Raw genomic sequence first — 19,343 nt, 5'->3', positions numbered from 1 at the left:
AGGTGCGGGGGGGGGGGGGAGGACAATAAACTAAACACGAAAAATAGTTTCTTAAGAAATGCGTTTGTCAAGCAGGCGATTTAACAGTGCACACACTTCCCACTGGCTTCCTAATGTGGGCAGGAAGAGCGTTCCAGACGGCCGCAGAAGCGCACCCTGAAAGCGGCAAGCGATGGCAGTCACCGTCTCTGTTTGATAATCGCCGTGTGAGGTTCAGAACGGCCGCGTCTGAGAGACCGGGGCCAGCACCACGGAGGCCCTGGATATAAAAGATGTGGGTGTGGGTTTCTCGCCAGGGCAGTGATGACACGGTGAGGTGAGGGGTCACGGTGAGGTGAGGGGTCACGGTGACCAGGGTAAGGGTCGTACTGACCCGCTTGCAGGCTGCGGCGCACGGAGGCTCGCGGGGATGATGTGAGCCGGTGTCCACCCATCCTGAACGCAAAGACAAAGATCCCCCGTGTAGCCTTAACAGACAGTCGAGGCAAGTGCTGTTAGCGAGCAGCACCTATGAAGGCCGGCACGGCGCACGAGGGGGTGGGTGGCCAGCACCACGCCCGGCCATCTTTGCTCCCCAGTGACGATGTTTACTCCACACCGCCCCGGGTACTGATTTGAGGCTGAGTCGACTTAGGGGAGGCCCAGAATCGAACTCGGGTCGCCAGGTTCATAGCGCAGCGTAGCGCTAACCGCTGCACCACCGCTGCAAAAACTACACTCGCCATGGTTAGCAGGGGTGAGTATGGTGATTAGGGCGAGTAGGGGTGAGTAGGGGTGAATATGTGATTAGGGCGAGTAGGGGTGAGTAGGGGTGAATATGGTGATTAGGGCGAGTAGTGGTGAGTATGGTGATTAGGGCGAGTAGGGGTGAGTATGGTGATTAGGGTGAGCAGGGATGAGTAGTGGTGAATATGGTGATTAGGGCGAGTAGGGGTGAGTATGGTGATTAGGGCGAGTAGGGGTGAGTAGTGGTGAATATGGTGATTAGGGCGAGTAGGGGTGAGTATGGTGATTAGGGTGAGTAGGGGTGAGTAGTGGTGAATATGGTGATTAGGGCGTGTAGGGGTGAATATGGTGATTAGGGCGAGTAGGGGTGAGTATGGTGAGTAGAGGCGAGTAGGGGTGAGTAGGGGTGAGTATGGTGATTAGGGTGAGTAGGGGTGAGTATGGTGAGTAGAGGCGAGTAGGGGGTGAGTAGGGGTGAGTATGGTGATTAGGGTGAGTAGGGGTGAGTATGGTGAGTATGGTGATTAGGGTGAGTAGGGGTGAGTATGGTGAGTAGGGGTGAGTAGGGGTGAGTATGGTGAGTAGAGGCGAGTGGTTGCGTGTCACGCTGTGTGGTGGTACGTGATGGTATATGGGAGTATGGCGGGGTTATGCGAGGGTACGTGGGGCGTATGATGGGGTATGTGGGGTGGTGTGTGGGAGAATGCGGGGGGGGGGGGGGTGTGGGGGGGAGTGTGTGGGGGGGGTGTGTGGGGGGGGTGTGTGGGGGGGGTGTGTGGGAGGAGTGTGTGGGGGGGGTGTGTGGGGGGGGTGTGTGGGGGGGGGGTGTGTGGGGGGGAGTGTGTGGGGGGGGTGTGTGGGGGGGGTGTGTGGGGGGGGGTGTGTGGGGGGAGTGTGTGGGGGGAGTGTGTGGGGGGGGTGTGTGGGGGGAGTGTGTGGGGGGGTGTGTGGGGGGGGTGTGTGGGGGGAGTGTGTGGGGGGTGTGTGTGTGTGGGGTGTGTGTGAGTATTTGGGGGGTGTGTGTGTGTGGGGTGTGTGTGTGAGTATTTGGGGTGTGTGTGTGTGTGTGTGGGGTGTGTGTGTGAGTATTTGGGGGGTATTCACGGGGTCGACGAAGGGGACCCCGAAGACCTCGCTGGCGAAGTAGAGCATCTTCTTCTCCATGAGGGAGCGGCGCACGAACGCCAGCGCCTCCTGCGCACAGACAAAGGGCGCCCAGGTAGCCTCCCGCGGGCTGCTGGGGCAAGGGCCGCGAGCTGCTGCGGGCCAGCAGCTGCCACGGCACATGAGGAGGGGGTGGAGGGGGGGGGGCCTGTAGCACAGCGCGTGCCCCGACCGCCTTTGTCTCCCCAGAGCTACTCGTTTAAGGCCGAGTGGACCTAGGGCAGCGGTCGGCGAACCTGCGGAGCAGCCTCGTTAATTATTTTTAAAAACAAACAATTCGAGGATTTGAAACTAAAAGGCTATTCTTGTTAGTTTAAAATAACTTAAACACGCCAAAACACTTCCTGTTTTATTTGAGCAGGTAAGGCCCCACCACTGTTTCGTTTTCAGAAGTCACAAGCGACAGCACAACGAAGCGGGCTTGTTATAACAGCCGAAGACTCTGAACGCGCTTTAACTCCAAGAGTGGAGGGACAAACCGGAGGGAGCCGGAGAAAATCCACGGGACAACGAGAAGACAGAGAGACACAGCGCAAACTCCAAATATACAGCAGCAGGCAGCAGGCGTCAGGGGTCGGGATCGAACCCACGACCTCCTGTATACCAGGCGAGGTTGTTAACATCACATAGCCCCCGTGATGATGATGAGAGAGAGACACCGCAAACTCCAAATATACAGCAGCAGCAGGCGTCAGGGTCGAGATCGAACCCACGACCTCCTGCACACCAGGCGAGGTGGTTAACATCTCATAGCCACCGTGATGATGATGAGAGAGAGAGACACCGCACACTCCAATTATACAACAGTAGGCGTCAGGGTTGGGATCAAACCCACGACCTCCTGTGTACCAGGCGAGGTAGTTAACATCTCATAGCCACCGTGGTGCCCCTTTTGGTTGCCGGTCCCTGACTTAGGGGGCGGTCTTGGGGCGGGATGCAGGGGTGCATGGGTATGATGGTGCGTGGGTCTGTGGGTGGCGTGTGCGTGGGTGCGTGGGTGCGTGGGTGCGGGCGCGCACCTGCCGGGGAGGTATGTCCGCCGCCGCGGAGGTGTGGAGGCTGCGGTAGAAGTCCACGTTGTGCTGCATGGTGCGGTCGTCTGGGTGGAAGAGCAGGAAGGAGGCGGCGCTCGCGATGGCGCGCTCGTAGTCACCGTCTGGGGGGGGGGCGGGGGGGGGCAGCTCGGCCTCTCACTCACCACGCACTCACCGCTCGCACTCACGCTACTCACCACCACCGTGGAGCCCCACGCACGAGAGGGAGGTGGCGCGGGGGATGTGAGAGTGCGTGGGCGGGTGCGTGGGCGAGTGGGTGACTGAGTGGGTGACTGAGTGGATGACTGAGTGGGTGGGTGAGTGGGCGAGTGAGTGGGCGAGTGAGTGGGCGAGTGAGTGGGTGAGTGCGTGGGCGAGTGAGTGGGCGGGTGAGTGGGTGACTGATTGGGTGACTGAGTGGGTGACTGAGTGGGCGGGTGAGTGGGCGAGTGAGTGGGCGAGTGAGTGGGTGACTGAGTGGGTGACTGAGTGGGTGACTGAGTGGGTGACTGAGTGGGTGACTGAGTGGGTAGGTGAGTGGGCGAGTGAGTGGGCGAGTGAGTGGGTGACTGAGTGCGTGGGTAAGTGGGCGGGGAGGCATCCGTCCAGCAGTGGATGGAGCATGCGGTGTGAACGTGCCGCACTCTTGTAGTAGGAGTACTGCAGGAAGTTGTAATGCGCCGGCACGAAGTCGTCGATGGGATCCTGGCGGCCGGGCCGTGTGGCCAACTCCCGGCCACACTCCTGTCGACAGCCCAGCACCTGCACGTAGTGGTCTGGGGGTGGACAATCCCTCACTCGCTCACCGACTCGCTCGCTCAACCACACAGCCACCAAGTCACTCACCCACTCGCTCGCCCACTCACTCAGCCCAGCACCTGCACGTAGTGGTCTGGGGGTGGACAATCCCTCACTCGCTCACCGACTCGCTCGCTCAACCACACAGCCACCAAGTCACTCACCCACTCGCTCGCCCACTCACTCAGTCCAGCACCTGCACGTAGTGGTCTGGGGGTGGACAATCCCTCACTCGCTCGCACACTCATCGACTCACCTACCCACCCACCAACTCACGACCAACCCATTCAATCACCCTCCCTCCCAACCACTCAAACTTCCGCCTACCCACCCACACCCCCACCCACTCACCCACCCCCCCACTCACCCACCCACTCACCCACCCACTCACCCACCCACTCACCCACCCCCCCACCCACCCACTCACCCACCCCCCCCACCCACCCACTCACCCACCCCCCACCCACTCACCCACTCACCCACCTCCCCACTCACCCACCCACCCACTCACCCACCCCCCCACTCACCCACCCCCCCACTCACCCCACCCACCCACTCACCCACCCACCCACCCCCCCACCCACCCACCCACTCACCCACCCACCCACCCACTCACCCACCCACCCACCCGCCCGCGCGCCTCACCGGTGAGGCTCTGCATGAGGTCTGCGCTGTAGTCCAGGTAGGCGTAGCCCTCGTGGGCCATGGGGGCCGCGTCGCACAGCGCCCGGCACTCGGCCAGCGCGACGCCCAGCTCCTCCAGCGCCGTCTCCACGTGCTCCACCGCGTACTCGTAGCGCTCCTCGCGGTAGTGCCGAGCGCCCTTCAGCAGGGACTCCTGGGGCACCCCGGCCGGGTGGGGGGCGGGGGGGGGGGCGGGGGTGAGGCTCCGGCGGCCGCACAGCCGGGAGACGACTCACAGCGCTCGTCCCTCCGTGCTTGACCTCTCGTTCATCATCATCATCATCAAATCTCCACTCATCTCTACCCTCCCGTTTTCCTCCCTTTCCATCCTCTCCTCCTCTCTCCTCCTCTCTCCTCCTCTCTCCTTATCTCCGTCTCCCACCTCATCTCCCTTTGCATTCCCTCTCGTTTCACACTCACCAGGTGAGCGTCACTCTCTCCAGGTGAGGCGAGCGTCACACTCACCAGATGAGCGTCACACTCACCAGGTGAGCGTCACACTCACCAGGTGAGCGTCACACTCACCAGGTGAGGCGAGCGTCACACTCACCTGGTGAGCGTCACACTCACCAGGTGAGGCGAGCGTCACACTCACCTGGTGAGTGTCACACTCACCAGGTGAGCGTCACACTCACCAGGTGAGGCCGTGCCACTCACCAGATGAGCGTCACTCTCACCAGGTGAGAGTCACACTCACCAGGTGAGGCCGTGCCACTGACCAGGTGAGGTCATCTCACTCACCAGGTGAGGCCGTGCCACTCACCAGGTGAGGTCGTCTCACTCACCAGGTGAGACCGTGCCACTCACCAGGTGAGCGTCACACTCACCAGGTGAGCGTCTCACTCACCAGGTGAGGCCGTGCCACTCACCAGGTGAGCGTCTCACTCACCAGGTGAGCGTCTCACTCACCAGGTGAGGCCGTGCCTCCAAGTCGACGAACTCCGTGGTCGGGCACGGCCCCCGTGCCGCGGTAGAAGTCGAGGTTCTTCTTCATCTCCACGTGGCCCGGGTTGGCCACGTGGAACGTGTGGGCACACGCGGCCGCACGGCCCAGGGCCTTCGTCTACACCGGGGGGGGGGGGTGAGAAGGGGGTGAGGAGAGAGGGGGTGGGGTGAGGGAGAGATGTGATAAGGGGGTGAGAAGAGGGGGGTAGGGTGAGGAGAGAGGGAGGTGTGGTGAGGAGAGGGGTGAGGAGAGGGGGGTGTGGTGGGGAGAGAGGGGGGTGGGGTGAGGAGAGGGGTGAGGAGAGGGGGGTGTGGTGGGGAGAGAGGGGGGTGGGGTGAGGAGAGGGGGGTGAGGTGAGGAGAGAGGGGTGGGGTGAGGAGAGGGTGAGGAGAGGGGGGTGTGGTGGGGAGAGAGGGGGGTGTGGTGAGGAGAGAGAGGGGGGTGTGGTGAGGAGAGAGGGGTGGGCTGAGGAGAGGGGTGAGGAGAGGGGGGTGTGGTGAGGAGAGAGAGGGGTGGGGTGAGGAGAGGGGGGTGAGGTGAGGAGAGGGGGGTGGGGTGAGGTGAGGGGTGAGGAGAGGGGTGAGGAGAGAGAGAGGGGTAGGGTGTGGCGAGTAGGACTCACCTGGAAGTAGGCCATCTGCTGGTAGTGGTAGGACTCACCTGGAAGTAGGCCATCTGCAGGTACTGTAGGACTCACCTGGTAGTAGGCCATCTGCAGGTAGTGGTAGGAGTCACCTGGTAGTAGGCCATCTGCAGGTAGTGGTAGGACTCACCTGGAAGTAGGCCATCTGCAGGTAGTGGTAGGACTCACCTGGAAGTAGGCCATCTGCTGGTAGTGGTAGGACTCACCTGGAAGTAGGCCATCTGCAGGTACTGTAGGACTCACCTGGTAGTAGGCCATCTGCAGGTAGTGGTAGGACTCACCTGGAAGTAGGCCATCTGCAGGTAGTGGTAGGACTCACCTGGTAGTAGGCCATCTGCAGGTACTGTAGGACTCACCTGGTAGTAGGCCATCTGCAGGTAGTGGTAGGAGTCACCTGGTAGTAGGCCATCTGCAGGTAGTGGTAGGACTCACCTGGAAGTAGGCCATCTGCAGGTAGTGGTAGGACTCACCTGGAAGTAGGCCATCTGCAGGTAGTGGTAGAGTCACCTGGAAGTAGGCCATCTGCAGGTAGTGGTAGGACTCACCTGGTAGTAGGCCATCTGCAGGTAGTGGTAGGACTCACCTGGAAGTAGGCCATCTGCAGGTAGTGGTAGGACTCATCTGGTAGTAGGCCATCTGTAGGTAGTGGTAGGACTCACCTGGAAGTAGGCCATCTGCAGGTAGTGGTAGGACTCACCTGGAAGTAGGCCATCTGCAGGTAGTGGTAGGACTCACCTGGAAGTAGGCCATCTGCAGGTACTGTAGGACTCACCTGGAAGTAGGCCATCTGCAGGTAGTGGTAGGACTCACCTGGAAGTAGGCCATCTGCAGGTAGTGGTAGGACTCACCTGGAAGTAGGCCATCTGCAGGTACTGTAGGACTCACCTGGAAGTAGGCCATCTGCAGGTAGTGGTAGGACTCACCTGGAAGTAGGCCATCTGCAGGTAGTGGTAGGACTCACCTGGAAGTAGGCCATCTGCAGGTACTGTAGGACTCACCTGGAAGTAGGCCATCTGCAGGTAGTGGTAGGGGGCCCTGCGGCGGAATTCTTCGACGAGCTGCTCTCCGACGCGGTGGCGCCCCGGCTCGCCCCCGAGGTGGACGCGCTCGCAGTGCCGCAGGCAGTCGGCACGCCGCAGAAGCGCGCCGAAGAAACGCGCGTCCCACGCGTGGGGCCACGGCGCGGCCCCCCCGCCGCCGCCTGCCCCCCCTCGCCGCCGCCGCCGCCGTCGTCGTCGTCCCCGGGCAGGGCCGTGCCGTTGGTGCCGTCGCAGCTGCGGCGGCAGTGGAGGCGCGCGGCGCGCACGGCGCGCGCGCTGCGCAGGGCCAGGTTCATGTAGCTGTGGGGCGCACGGGGCAGGGGGGAGATGGGTGGGGAGGGGGGCAGGGGAGAGGGTACGGGGGGGCAGGGGGGAGATGGAGGGGGGCAGGGGGGGAGATTGAGGGGGGCAGGGGGAGAGAGAGAGAGAGACACAGCAGCAGGCGTCAGGGTCGGGATCGAACCCACCGACCTCCTGCGTACCAAGGCGAGGTAGTTCATCACACCACCGTGGCGCCCCTTGAATAAATACAAAGTCAATAAAGTGTATACATTCACATTGTATAAGTACAGCAATTCCCAAGCTTGGGGAGGGCAGTAAAACAACAACAATAACAACACAAACAGTGCCAGACCACACCGATACAACACCGCACAGTCACTCTGTAAAGTTCAACTCTCGGTACATTGGTGAGAATAAAATGTACGAATCACATTGCCAAACGTGACTGTAACCAGCACTAATCTTCTGTTTCTGAACATTTTTTGAAGGTATATTTACGATGTCAAGGTAGGAATCGAGGTTGCAATGCCAAAACCTTTGTCACCCAATCCAATCGTTGTTGTTGTTGTTGTTGGGGTAGTTAAAGGACAATTAGATGGACGTCTTAAGTTTCTTGTATTTGACAATGGGGGTTCAAGAATTAGCTCAGCAGAGTGCAGGTGTGGTGCCGCCGCAGCAGAGCCGCTCCGTCGGGACCGTGCCCACCGCCGTGACGCCGCCACCGGGGAGCGACGACGCCGACGCTGCGCGCCACCTCGCCGCCCCCCCACATGAACGCACGCACACCCCACACACGCACACCCCACACACGCACACCCCACACACGCACACCCCACACACGCACACCCCACACACGCACACCCCACACACGCACACCCCACACACGCACACCCCACACATGCACACCCCACACACGCACACCCCACACACGCACACCCCACATAGAGCCCGAGGGGAAGTCACCTGGCCGGCAGGTTTTCACCCAGAAGCCCCTAATGGGACCAAGCTTCACGGTTTCCTACGGCCGGGGAATTGGGCGACCTACCCCCGAGGCTGACGGGCACCGCGGCGCCGTGACCTGGGATTGTAATCACGTGGTCACGGCAGGGGCTGTTGAGCCACCGCGGATAGAAACGCGCACACGCAACGCGGGTCAGCGGGCCGGTAGCGGGAAGAGCGGAAAGCGGACGTCGAGGGGACCACCGCGGTGACGTCACCAGAGCTAGGATCCGACTATCAAAAGAGCGGGAAGATCCGGGCCCCAGATTGGACGGGAGGCCAAGGGGGCGAAACAGCAGAACGCATTTGTTATGGGTAGGATAAAAGGAGGGGGATTCAGGCAGTAGAGGAGGTTCTTCAAGGCATCGAGATCAGCGGGGTTGTTGGAGCCAGCCGTTCGAGTCGTCCGTGTGACGAGGTTCAACGCAGCCAGGCCCAATCCTCCACGGAGACGACCCGCAGCATCGCCCTTCCACAGCTCCCGGCGCATCAGAGTGGGAGTAAGCGTAAGTAAGGGAGAGGTGAGTTTGAGCTCATTAACCAGAGGGTAGAAAGTGGAGCGGGCAGGCAGGATAAATAGAGTCCCGGATCCCCGAGGGATAGGCTAGTGTCTGCTGACCCACACAAACACGCGTAGTTTAGCGGGTTATTCGCGGGGAATAAAATCGCCAGCAGAGGATAAACTGTGTCGTGTGGTCTTTGTGGGCGTGGAAAGGAGGGTGGAGTGTCGTGGGTCAGGTCGTCGGGGAACACGGTAATTACATCCAACCGTTCGGTAGAGCCCCTGGTGTTCGCGTACACGCGCGGCTGTTTAAACGGCCTTTACATCGGGGCAGAGTGACTCCCTCCAATCAGCGGCGCACGCGCGTGGTGGACGCCCCCTGACTTCTGACCCCCGACCCCGGGTCCCGTGCGCGGGCGCTCGGTGCGGCCGCAGAGTCACGCGTCGGCGCGCTGTATCCCTTTAATTACGCACGAGACGGGGTTTCACTCCGCGGGCGCGCTCACCGCAGCACGTCCGCCCCTGAGCCCACGTAGCGCGTCGTAGGTGTAAAGCGGTCAGTCCACCAATTGAATCATGAGTAGGCGGGGGGCGGCAGCAAAGTCGGGGGTACAGGGGAACGAGGAATTGGGGGGCGGTAGCCCGAACCCGACAGAGCAGTCGGGGAGCAGTAGCTCGATCATAACGGAGGAGTCGTGGGACAACGGCCCCGACACAGACTTTGCCAATAATGATTGTACGGATGAACAGGGCCCGATGTGTATTTCTTCTCGCATCGAGTGATGTGAGATTGGATTGTAAGTAGAGGTCACGATGGTAGGTCCTCTATGGGACTTCCCCGTGCGAATCGAAGAGAAGATTGATTCAGTGAGTTTAGTCTGTTTAGTGCTTCATGGTGCAGTGTGCATGGTGTTCATGGTGCAGTGTGTAGGGTGTTCATGGTACAGTGTGTAGGGTGTTCATGGTACAGTGTGTAGGGTGTTCATGCTGCAGTGTGTAGGGTGTTCATGCTGCAGTGTGTAGTGTGTTCATGGTGCAGTGTGTAGTGTGTTCATGGTGCAGTGTGTAGGGCAGTGGTTCTTAACTTGGGTTCGATCGAACCCCAGGGGTTCGGTGAGTCGATCTCAGGGGTTCGGCAGAGCCCCCGCCACGGAGTCCGGACACACTTGAATTATTGTGTAAATTTGTGATGACACACACGGCCCGCTTGGCCATCACTGGCTGCAGATGATCATGCTACACTGCTTGGCCAATCAGCGCTGCGGGGAATTTAGTGCGTACTCAGTAGTCAACGTGTGACTGTTGTTGTCGTATGTCGTGTGATTTCTTTAATATTTTATCCATACTAACTATGTCGGGCAAAAGAAGAAAGTGGTCGGACGAATATGTACAACATGGATTCTCATGTATCACGGAACGTGATGGGAGTGAGCGTCCTATCTGCATGATTTGCAACGCCAAGTTGAGCAACTCTAGTCTTGCACCGGCAAAACTAAAGGAACACTTCTTGAAGCTGCATGGAGACGGGGAATACAAGAACACAACACTTGCTGAATTCAGGGTGAAGAGAGCCAGATTCGATGAAAGGGCCACTCTGCCTGCTCTTGGATTTGTACCTGTTAACAAACCGATCCTGACAGCATCGTACGAAGTTGCTTACCTGATCGCAAAGCAGGGCAAGCCACACACCATTGGTGAAACACTTGTGAAACCAGCTGCATTAAAGATGGCGAATCTGATACTCGGAACAGCGGCCGAAGGTAAATTATCCCAAATTCCCCTTTCAAATGACACCGTCAGTGACAGAATAGAAGACATGAGTAAAGACATCTTGGCTCAAGTAGTCGCGGATCTGATTTCAAGCCCGGCAAAATTCAGCCTTCAACTCGACGAAACCACAGACGTTTCTGATCTAAGCCAGCTTGCTGTTTTTGTACGCTATGTGAAAGACGACATGATAAAAGAAGAGTTTTTATTTTGTAAGCCTCTTACAACAACAACGAAGGCAGCCGATGTGAAGAAGCTTGTGGATGACTTCTTCAGAGACAACAATCTTTCATGGGATATGGTTTCTGCAGTTTGTACGGACGGAGCTCCAGTCATGCTGGGAAGAAAGTCTGGTTTTGGTGCGCTAGTAAAGGCCGATGCACCACACATCATTGTGACGCATTGTATTCTGCACAGGCATGCGTTGGCAACAAAAACCTTACCTCCAAAAATGACAGAAGTATTAAAAACTGTGGTGGAATGTGTGAACTATGTGCGAAAAAGTGCTCTGAGGCACCGCATCTTCAGTGAGCTGTGTAAAGAAATGGGCTCTGAATTTGAGGTACTTCTGCTCCATTCTAATATTCGGTGGTTATCCCGGGGACAGGTGCTGAATCGTGTTTTTGCCATGCGTGTGGAATTAGCCCTGTTTTTGCAAGAGCACCAACACTGCCATGCAGATTGCTTCAAAAATCCTGAGTTCATTCTCATTTTAGCGTACATGGCTGATATATTCGCAGCTCTCAATCATCTCAATCAGCAGATGCAGGGTGGTGGAGTCAATATCATGGAAGCGGAAGAACACCTGAAGGCTTTTCAAAAAAAGCTACCGTTATGGAAACGGCGAACAGAGAACAATAACTTCGCAAACTTCCCGCTTCTGGACGACTGTGCAAGTAAGATCGAAGATGTGTCTGGAATCGGAGATATTTCTGTATCCACGGAACTGAAGCAAACAATTGCCACGCACTTAGATGAGCTTGCAAAGTCTCTCGACGGATATTTCCCTACAAGAGAGTCATATCCAGCATGGGTGAGACAGCCGTTCACGTTTGCTGTTGAAACAGCAGATGTCAATGATGAATTCCTCGACGAAATCATTGAAATTCAGCAGAGCCAGGTTCAACAGCAACTCTTCAGAACAACAACGCTCTCAACGTTTTGGTGTCGACAAATGAACAAGTATCCAGTTATTGCTAAGAAAGCCCTGGATTTTTTTATACCATTTGTTACAACATATCTTTGTGAGCAATCCTTTTCGAGGATGCTGGACATAAAAACGAAGAAAAGGAACAGACTTTGCTGTGAAAATGACATGAGAGTGGCACTTGCCAAGGTGAAGCCACGCATATCTGAACTGATCTCTCAAAGGCAACAGCAGAAGTCACATTGATTTCCAGGTATGTAATTTGTTGTGAGTTTATGCATTGTGTTGGTTTTATTCTTTGAACAAGGTAATGTTCATGCACGGCTCATTTTGTGTACCAGTAAAAAACATATCTATGTCTTGAATTTGAAAAAAATCACATTTTATTTTTCACTAAAGAGGGGTTCGGTGAATGCGCATATGAAACTTGTGGGGTTCGGTACCTCCAACAAGGTTAAGAACCACTGGTGTAGGGTGTTCATGGTGCAGTGTGTAGGGTGTTCATTGTGCAGTGTGTAGGGTGTTCATGGTGCAGTGTGTAGGGTGTTCATGGTGCAGTGTGTAGGGTGTTCATGGTGCAGTGTGTAGGGTGTTCATGGTGCAGTGTGTAGGGTGTTCATGGTGCAGTGTGTAGGGTGTTCATGGTGCAGTGTGTAGTGTGTTCATGGTGCAGTGTGTACGGTGTTCATGGTGCAGTGTGTAGGGTGTTCATGGTGCAGTGTGTAGGGTGTTCATGGTGCAGTGTGTAGGGTGTTCATTGTGCAGTGTGTAGGGTGTTCATGGTGCAGTGTGTAGGGTGTTCATGGTGCAGTGTGTAGGGTGTTCATGGTGCAGTGTGTAGGGTGTTCATGGTGCAGTGTGTAGGGTGTTCATGGTGCAGTGTGTAGGGTGTTCATTGTGCAGTGTGTAGGGTGTTCATGGTGCAGTGTGTAGGGTGTTCATGGTGCAGTGTGTAGGGTGTTCATGGTGCAGTGTGTAGGGTGTTCATGGTGCAGTGTGTAGGGTGTTCATGGTGCAGTGTGTAGGGTGTTCATGGTGCAGTGTGTAGGGTGTTCATGGTGCAGTGTGTACGGTGTTCATGGTGCAGTGTGTAGGGTGTTCATGGTGCAGTGTGTAGGGTGTTCATGGTGCAGTGTGTAGGGTGTTCATGGTGCAGTGTGTAGGGTGTTCATGGTGCAGTGTGTAGGGTGTTCATTGTGCAGTGTGTAGGGTGTTCATGGTGCAGTGTGTAGGGTGTTCATGGTGCAGTGTGTACGGTGTTCATGGTGCAGTGTGTAGGGTGTTCATGGTGCAGTGTGTAGGGTGTTCATGGTGCAGTGTGTAGTGTGTTCATGGTGCAGTGTGTAGGGTGTTCATGGTACAGCATGCAACGTGTCACCCCCCCCCCCCCCCACGTGTCGACCCCCCACGTGTCGACCCCCATCCCCACCACGTGTCGCCCCCCCCCCCCCCCCAATGCCAACAAAGCCTGACAGAGGAAATGTAAAAAAATTGCCACGGATTTACTTTCTGAGTTTAAAAAAAAACCGAGACCGTCCATCCCGAATGCTCTTCCTCTTGCTCGTGGTTGCTCCCCCACACCACGTGGTTGCTCCCCCCACACCACGTGGTTGCTCCCCCCACACCACGTGGTTGCTCCCCCCACACCACGTGGTTGCTCCCCCCCACACGACGTGGTTTGCGCCCCCCACACACCACGTGGTTGCTCCCCCCACACACCACGTGGTTGCTCCCCCCACACGACTGCCACACGCTTGCACGCGACTCCTCATGGTTTGCACGCCTGGTTGCCCACGTGGCTTTGCGTACCCAGCAGCTTGCCCGTGACCGCCTGCACTTTACCACAGGTTTGCCCCGTGCCCTGTGAACTCTCTCACCGGATGACCCCGGGCCAGTCGTCACGACCGTAGGCGTCCACCCCGCTCGCGTACAGCACGTCCACGGGCTGCAGGGACTCCGCGCCGAGACTCCCCGGGGAGCCCCACGGCTCCTGCCCAGGGGACGCGAGAAGAGAAGCCACAGACGAACAGAGCAGCAGTAGCAGCAGCGGCGGCAGTAGCAGCAGCAGCGGAGACATCGCGTGAGAGACTCTCCCTGCGAGAGCAGAGATTCCAGCAGAGAGTTCTCGGGCGAGGAGGAGAGTGGAGAAGATCAGGGAGATGGGGAGAGTGGAGAGAGAGGAGATGGGGAGAGAGAAAGACGAGTAGATCAGGGAGATGGGGGGAATGAGGAGAGTGGAGAAGATCAGGGAGATGGGGAGAGTGAGAAGAGTGAGGAGATGGGGAGAGAGAGACGAGTAGGAGGAGAGTGGAGAAGATCAGGGAGATGGGGAGAATGAGGAGAGTGGAGAGAGAGGAGATGGGGAGAGAGAGACGAGTAGATCAGGGAGATGGGGAGAATGAGGAGAGTGGAGATCAGGGAGATGGGGAGAGTGAGGAGATGGGGAGAGAGAGACGAGTAGGAGGAGAAGATCAGGGAGATGGGGAGAGAGGAGAGAGGAGATGGGGAGAGAGAGACGAGTAGGAGGAGAGTGGAGAAGATCAGGGAGATAGGGAGAATGAGGAGAGTGGAGAGAAAGGAGATGGGGAGAGAGAGACGAGAGGAGTAGGAGTAGATGCAGAGCGAGTGAGGTGGTAGGTGGGGGGTGCGAGAGTGTGTCGGGCCACGGGAGAGTCAATATTTGAGAGGGTGATTGGATTCGTGTGAGTTCGTGTCAAGGCGTCTGTAAGAGAAGAGTGGAATCCAAACAGAAAGAGAGCACGGAGAGAGAGAGCGGTACGAGCAGAGGATTTAGAGAGTCTGAAGAGAGTCGTGCAGTGGGAGAGAGGGTGGCGTCTGTAGAGAGAGAGAGGGGAGAGTTGGGAGTGTGTTTGGAGAGTCTGATAGGCACTTTGGTGTGGCGAGTCTCTGCAGGTTCGCGTGAGAGTCTCAAAGAGAGCGAGGACGTGGAGAGTGTTCAGGGAGTTTAGAGAGTGTGGGTGGAGCTTGGCGGTGGTCCGGGGAGAGCGTGGGTAGTTGGGAGAGTGGAGCGGAGAGAGAGAGAGTTTAGAGAGTGGGGAGTACAGGAAGCTGAGAATATGGGGGGGGAGGGAGGTGGGGAGGGGGGGAAGGTCTCTGGCGAGTTCTTGTGGAGAGAGCGCCCCGACTCTCCGTGCGTGCCACGTCCACAGCCGCTGACGCAGGGAGGAGCCAGGGAGGAGTTCGCGCTCTCTCTCCTCGCGTCGATCAACAAACAACAACAAACAACAACAGCAGCTGCAGCCGGTCCGCTCCTCCCACAATCCCCCGCGCGCGCTAATTGCTTGGCCCGCGTCCACCCAGAATTCCCAATGCGCATCGATTGCGAGAAATAGGGCACCAGCTGAAGGGAGTGGGATTGAGTGTCCCTCTATTATGTAGAGTACGGTAACAAGCCATGGGGAGTGGGATTGAGTGTCCCTCTATTATGTAGAGTACGGTAACAAGCTATAGTGAGTGGGATTGGGTGCCCCTCTGCTATGTAGAGTACGGTAACAAGCTATAGGGAGTGGGATTGCGTGTCCCTCTATTATGTAGAGTACGGTAACGAGCTATAGGGAATGGGATTGAGTGTCCCTCTATTATGTAGAGTACGGTAACAAGCTATAGGGAGTGGGATTGAGTGTCCCTCTATTATGTAGAGTACGGTAACAAGCTATATAGTGAGTGGGATTGAGTGTCCGTCTTATGTAGAGTACGGTAACAAGCTATAGTGAGTGGGATTGAGTGCCCCTCTATTATGTAGAGTACGGCACCAGCTGAAGGGAGTGGGTTTGAGTATCCCTCTATTATGTAGAGTACGGTAACAAGCTATAGGGAGTGGGATTGAGTGCCCCTCTGCTATGTAGAGTACGGTAACAAGCTATAGGGAGTGGGATTGAGTGCCCCTCTGTTATGTAGAGTACGGTAACAAGCTATAGGGAGTGGGATTGAGTGTCCGTCTGCTATGTAGAGTACGGTAACAAGCTATCGTGAGTGGGATTGAGTGTCCCTCTATTATGTAGAGTACGGTAACAAGCTATAGGGAGTGGGATTGAGTGTCCCTCTATTATGTAGAGTACGGTAACAAGCTATAGGGAGTGGGATTGAGTGTCCCTCTATTATGTAGAGTGCGGTAACAAGCTATAGTGAGTGGGATTGAGTGTCCTTCTATTATGTAGAGTACGGTAACAAGCTATAGGGAGTGGGATTGCGTGTCCCTCTATAATGTAGAGTACGGTAACGAGCTGTAGGGAATGGGATTGAGTGTCCCTCTATTATGTAGAGTACGGTAACAAGCTATAGGGAGTGGGATTGAGTGTCCCTCTATTATGTAGAGTACGGTAACAAGCTATAGGGAGTGGGATTGCGTGTCCCTCTATAATGTAGAGTACGGTAACGAGCTGTAGGGAATGGGATTGAGTGTCCCTCTATTATGTAGAGTACGGTAACAAGCTATAGGGAGTGGGATTGAGTGTCCCTCTATTATGTAGAGTACGGTAACAAGCTATATAGTGAGTGGGATTGAGTGTCCGTCTTATGTAGAGTACGGTAACAAGCTATAGTGAGTGGGATTGAGTGCCCCTCTATTATGTAGAGTACGGCACCAGCTGAAGGGAGTGGGTTTGAGTATCCCTCTATTATGTAGAGTACGGTAACAAGCTATAGGGAGTGGGATTGAGTGCCCCTCTGCTATGTAGAGTACGGTAACAAGCTATAGGGAGTGGGATTGAGTGCCCCTCTGTTATGTAGAGTACGGTAACAAGCTATAGGGAGTGGGATTGAGTGTCCGTCTGCTATGTAGAGTACGGTAACAAGCTATCGTGAGTGGGATTGAGTGTCCCTCTATTATGTAGAGTACGGTAACAAGCTATAGGGAGTGGGATTGAGTGTCCCTCTATTATGTAGAGTACGGTAACAAGCTATAGGGAGTGGGATTGAGTGTCCCTCTATTATGTAGAGTGCGGTAACAAGCTATAGTGAGTGGGATTGAGTGTCCTTCTATTATGTAGAGTACGGTAACAAGCTATAGGGAGTGGGATTTCGTGTCCCTCTATAATGTAGAGTACGGTAACGAGCTGTAGGGAATGGGATTGAGTGTCCCTCTATTATGTAGAGTACGGTAACAAGCTATAGGGAGTGGGATTGAGTGTCCCTCTATTATGTAGAGTACGGTAACAAGCTATATAGTGAGTGGGATTGAGTGTCCGTCTTATGTAGAGTACGGTAACAAGCTATAGTGAGTGGTATTGAGTGCCCCTCTATTATGTAGAGTACGGTAACAAGCTATATAGTGAGTGGGATTGAGTGTCCGTCTTATGTAGAGTACGGTAACAAGCTATAGTGAGTGGTATTGAGTGCCCCTCTATTATGTAGAGTACGGTAACAAGCTATAGTGAGTGGGATTGAGTGCCCCTCTATTATGTAGAGTACGGTAACAAGCTATATAGTGAGTGGGATTGAGTGTCCGTCTTATGTAGAGTACGGTAACAAGCTATAGTGAGTGGTATTGAGTGCCCCTCTATTATGTAGAGTACGGTAACAAGCTATAGTGAGTGGGATTGAGTGCCCCTCTATTATGTAGAGTACGGCACCAGCTGAAGGGAGTGGGATTGAGTATCCCTCTATTATGTAGAGTACGGTAACAAGCTATCGGGAGTGGGATTGAGTGCCCCTCTGCTATGTAGAGTACGGTAACAAGCTATCGGGAGTGGGATTGAGTGTCCCTCTGCTATGTAGAGTACGGTAACAAGCTATAGGGAGTGGGATTGAGTGTCCCTCTGTTATGTAGCGTACGGTAGCAAGCTATAGTGAGTGGGATTGAGTGTCCCTCTATTATGTAGAGTACGGTAACACGCTATAGGGAGTGGGATTGAGTGTCCCTCTGCTATGTAGAGTACGGTAACAAGCTATAGTCAGTGTGATTGAGTGCCCCTCTATTATGTAGAGTACGGCACCAGCTGAAGGGAGTGGGTTTGAGTATCCCTCTATTATGTAGAGTACGGTAACAAGCTATAGGGAGTGGGATTGAGTGCCCCTCTGCTATATAGAGTACGGTAACAAGCTATAGGGAGTGGGATTGAGTGCCCCTCTGCTATGTAGAGTACGGTAACAAGCTATAGGGAGTGGGATTGAGTGTCCGTCTGCTATGCAGTGTACGGTAACAAGCTATAGTGAGTGGGATTGAGTGTCCCTCTGCTATGTAGAGTACGGTAACAAGCTATAGGGAGTGGGATTGAGTGTCCGTCTGCTATGTAGAGTACGGTAACAGGCTATAGGGAGTGGGATTGAGTGTCCGTCTATTATGTAGAGTACGGTAACAAGCTATAGTGAGTGGGATTGAGTGTCCTCTATTATGTAGAGTACGGTAACAAGCTATAGTGATTGAGATTGAGTGTCCCTCTGTTATGTAGAGTACGGTAACAAGCTAGAGAGTGGGATTGAGTGCCCCTGTATTATGTAGAGTACGGGAACAAGCTATAGTGAGTGGGATTGAGTGTCCCTCTGTTATGTAGAGTACGGGAACAAGCTATAGTGAGTGGGATTGAGTGTCCCTCTGTTATGTAGAGTACGGTAACAAGCTATAGAGAGTGGGATTGAGTGTCCCTCTGCTATGTAGAGTACGGTAACAAGCTATAGAGAGTGGGATTGAGTGTCCCTTTATTATGTAGAGTACGGTAACAAGCTATAGAGAGTGGGATTGAGTGTCCCTCTGCTATGTAGAGTACGGGAACAAGCTATAGTGAGTGGGATTGAGTGTCCCTCTGTTATGTAGAGTACGGTAACAAGCTATAGTGAGCGGGATTGAGTGTCCCTCTGTTATGTAGAGTACGGTAACAAGCTATAGAGAGTGGGATTGAGTGTCCCTCTGTTATGTAGAGTACGGTAACAAGCTATAGTGAGTGGGATTGAGTATCCCTCTGTTATGTAGAGTATGGTAACAAGCTATAGAGAGTGGGATTTAGTGCCCCTCTATTATGTAGAGTACGGGAACAAGCTATAGTGAGTGGGATTGAGTGTCCCTCTGTTATGTAGACTACGCTAACAAGCTATAGTGAGTGGGATTGAGTGTCCCTCTGTTATGTAGAGTACGGTAACAAGCTATAGAGAGTGAGATTGAGTGTCCCTTTATTATGTAGAGTACGGTAACAAGCTATAGAGAGTGGGATTGAGTGTCCCTCTGTTATGTAGAGTACGGTAACAAGCTATAGGGAGTGGGATTGAGTGTCCCTCTGTTATGTAGAGTACGGTAACAAGCTATAGTGAGTGGGATTGAGTGTCCCTCTGTTATGTAGAGTACGGTAACAAGCTATAGGGAGTGGGATTGAGTGTCCGTCTGCTATGTAGAGTACGGTAACAAGCTATCGTGAGTGGGATTGAGTGTCCCTCTATTATGTAGAGTACGGTAACAAGCTATAGGGAGTGGGATTGAGTGTCCCTCTATTATGTAGAGTACGGTAACAAGCTATAGGGAGTGGGATTGAGTGTCCCTCTATTATGTAGAGTGCGGTAACAAGCTATAGTGAGTGGGATTGAGTGTCCTTCTATTATGTAGAGTACGGTAACAAGCTATAGGGAGTGGGATTTCGTGTCCCTCTATAATGTAGAGTACGG

General features: G+C 54.9%; 2 protein-coding genes across 2 annotated transcripts in view; one reads left to right on the top strand and one right to left on the bottom strand.

Annotated features, from left to right (window-relative positions):
- Positions 1–320, top strand: part of LOC142930439 (prolyl 3-hydroxylase 1-like) — a 10,932-nt gene extending 10,612 nt beyond the window's left edge. The window contains exon 4 of the mRNA XM_076072787.1: positions 297–320. Within this exon, the coding sequence (XP_075928902.1) occupies positions 297–320 (24 nt within the window). The remainder of the gene's footprint in view (positions 1–296) is intronic.
- On the bottom strand, positions 25–13,809 carry LOC142930438 (prolyl 3-hydroxylase 1-like). Its single transcript, XM_076072786.1, has 11 exons — positions 13,610–13,809; positions 7,248–7,335; positions 6,919–7,101; positions 6,693–6,782; positions 5,316–5,469; positions 5,042–5,058; positions 4,368–4,560; positions 3,569–3,700; positions 2,910–3,046; positions 1,831–1,920; positions 25–435 (listed from the first exon to the last, which is right to left on the bottom strand). Exons 1-11 carry the CDS (start codon positions 13,807–13,809, stop codon positions 343–345), a joined length of 1,377 nt encoding a protein of 458 aa, XP_075928901.1. The 3' UTR covers positions 25–342.
- Positions 13,810–19,343: the final 5,534 nt, after the last annotated feature.

Source organism: Petromyzon marinus, chromosome 39 (assembly GCF_048934315.1).
Source record: "Petromyzon marinus isolate PM22_M1 ecotype Great Lakes invasive population chromosome 39, UKy_Petmar_22M1.pri1.0, whole genome shotgun sequence".
NCBI classification, from domain to species: Eukaryota; Metazoa; Chordata; class Hyperoartia; order Petromyzontiformes; family Petromyzontidae; genus Petromyzon; species Petromyzon marinus.
The sequence above is the reverse complement of the archived record's forward strand: the minus strand, read 5'-3'. Positions and strand labels throughout refer to the sequence as shown.

Coding starts and splice junctions, on each gene's coding strand:
- LOC142930438 (XM_076072786.1), bottom strand. CDS start 13,809: ATGTCTCCGCTGCTGCTGCTACTGCCGCCGCTGCTGCTACTGCTGCTC. Junction 5,470..6,692: donor TGCAGATGGCCTACTTCCAG/GTGAGTCCTACC, acceptor CCCCCGGTGTAG/ACGAAGGCCCTGGGCCGTGC. Junction 3,701..4,367: donor CCTCATGCAGAGCCTCACCG/GTGAGGCGCGCG, acceptor GTCCACCCCCAG/ACCACTACGTGCAGGTGCTG.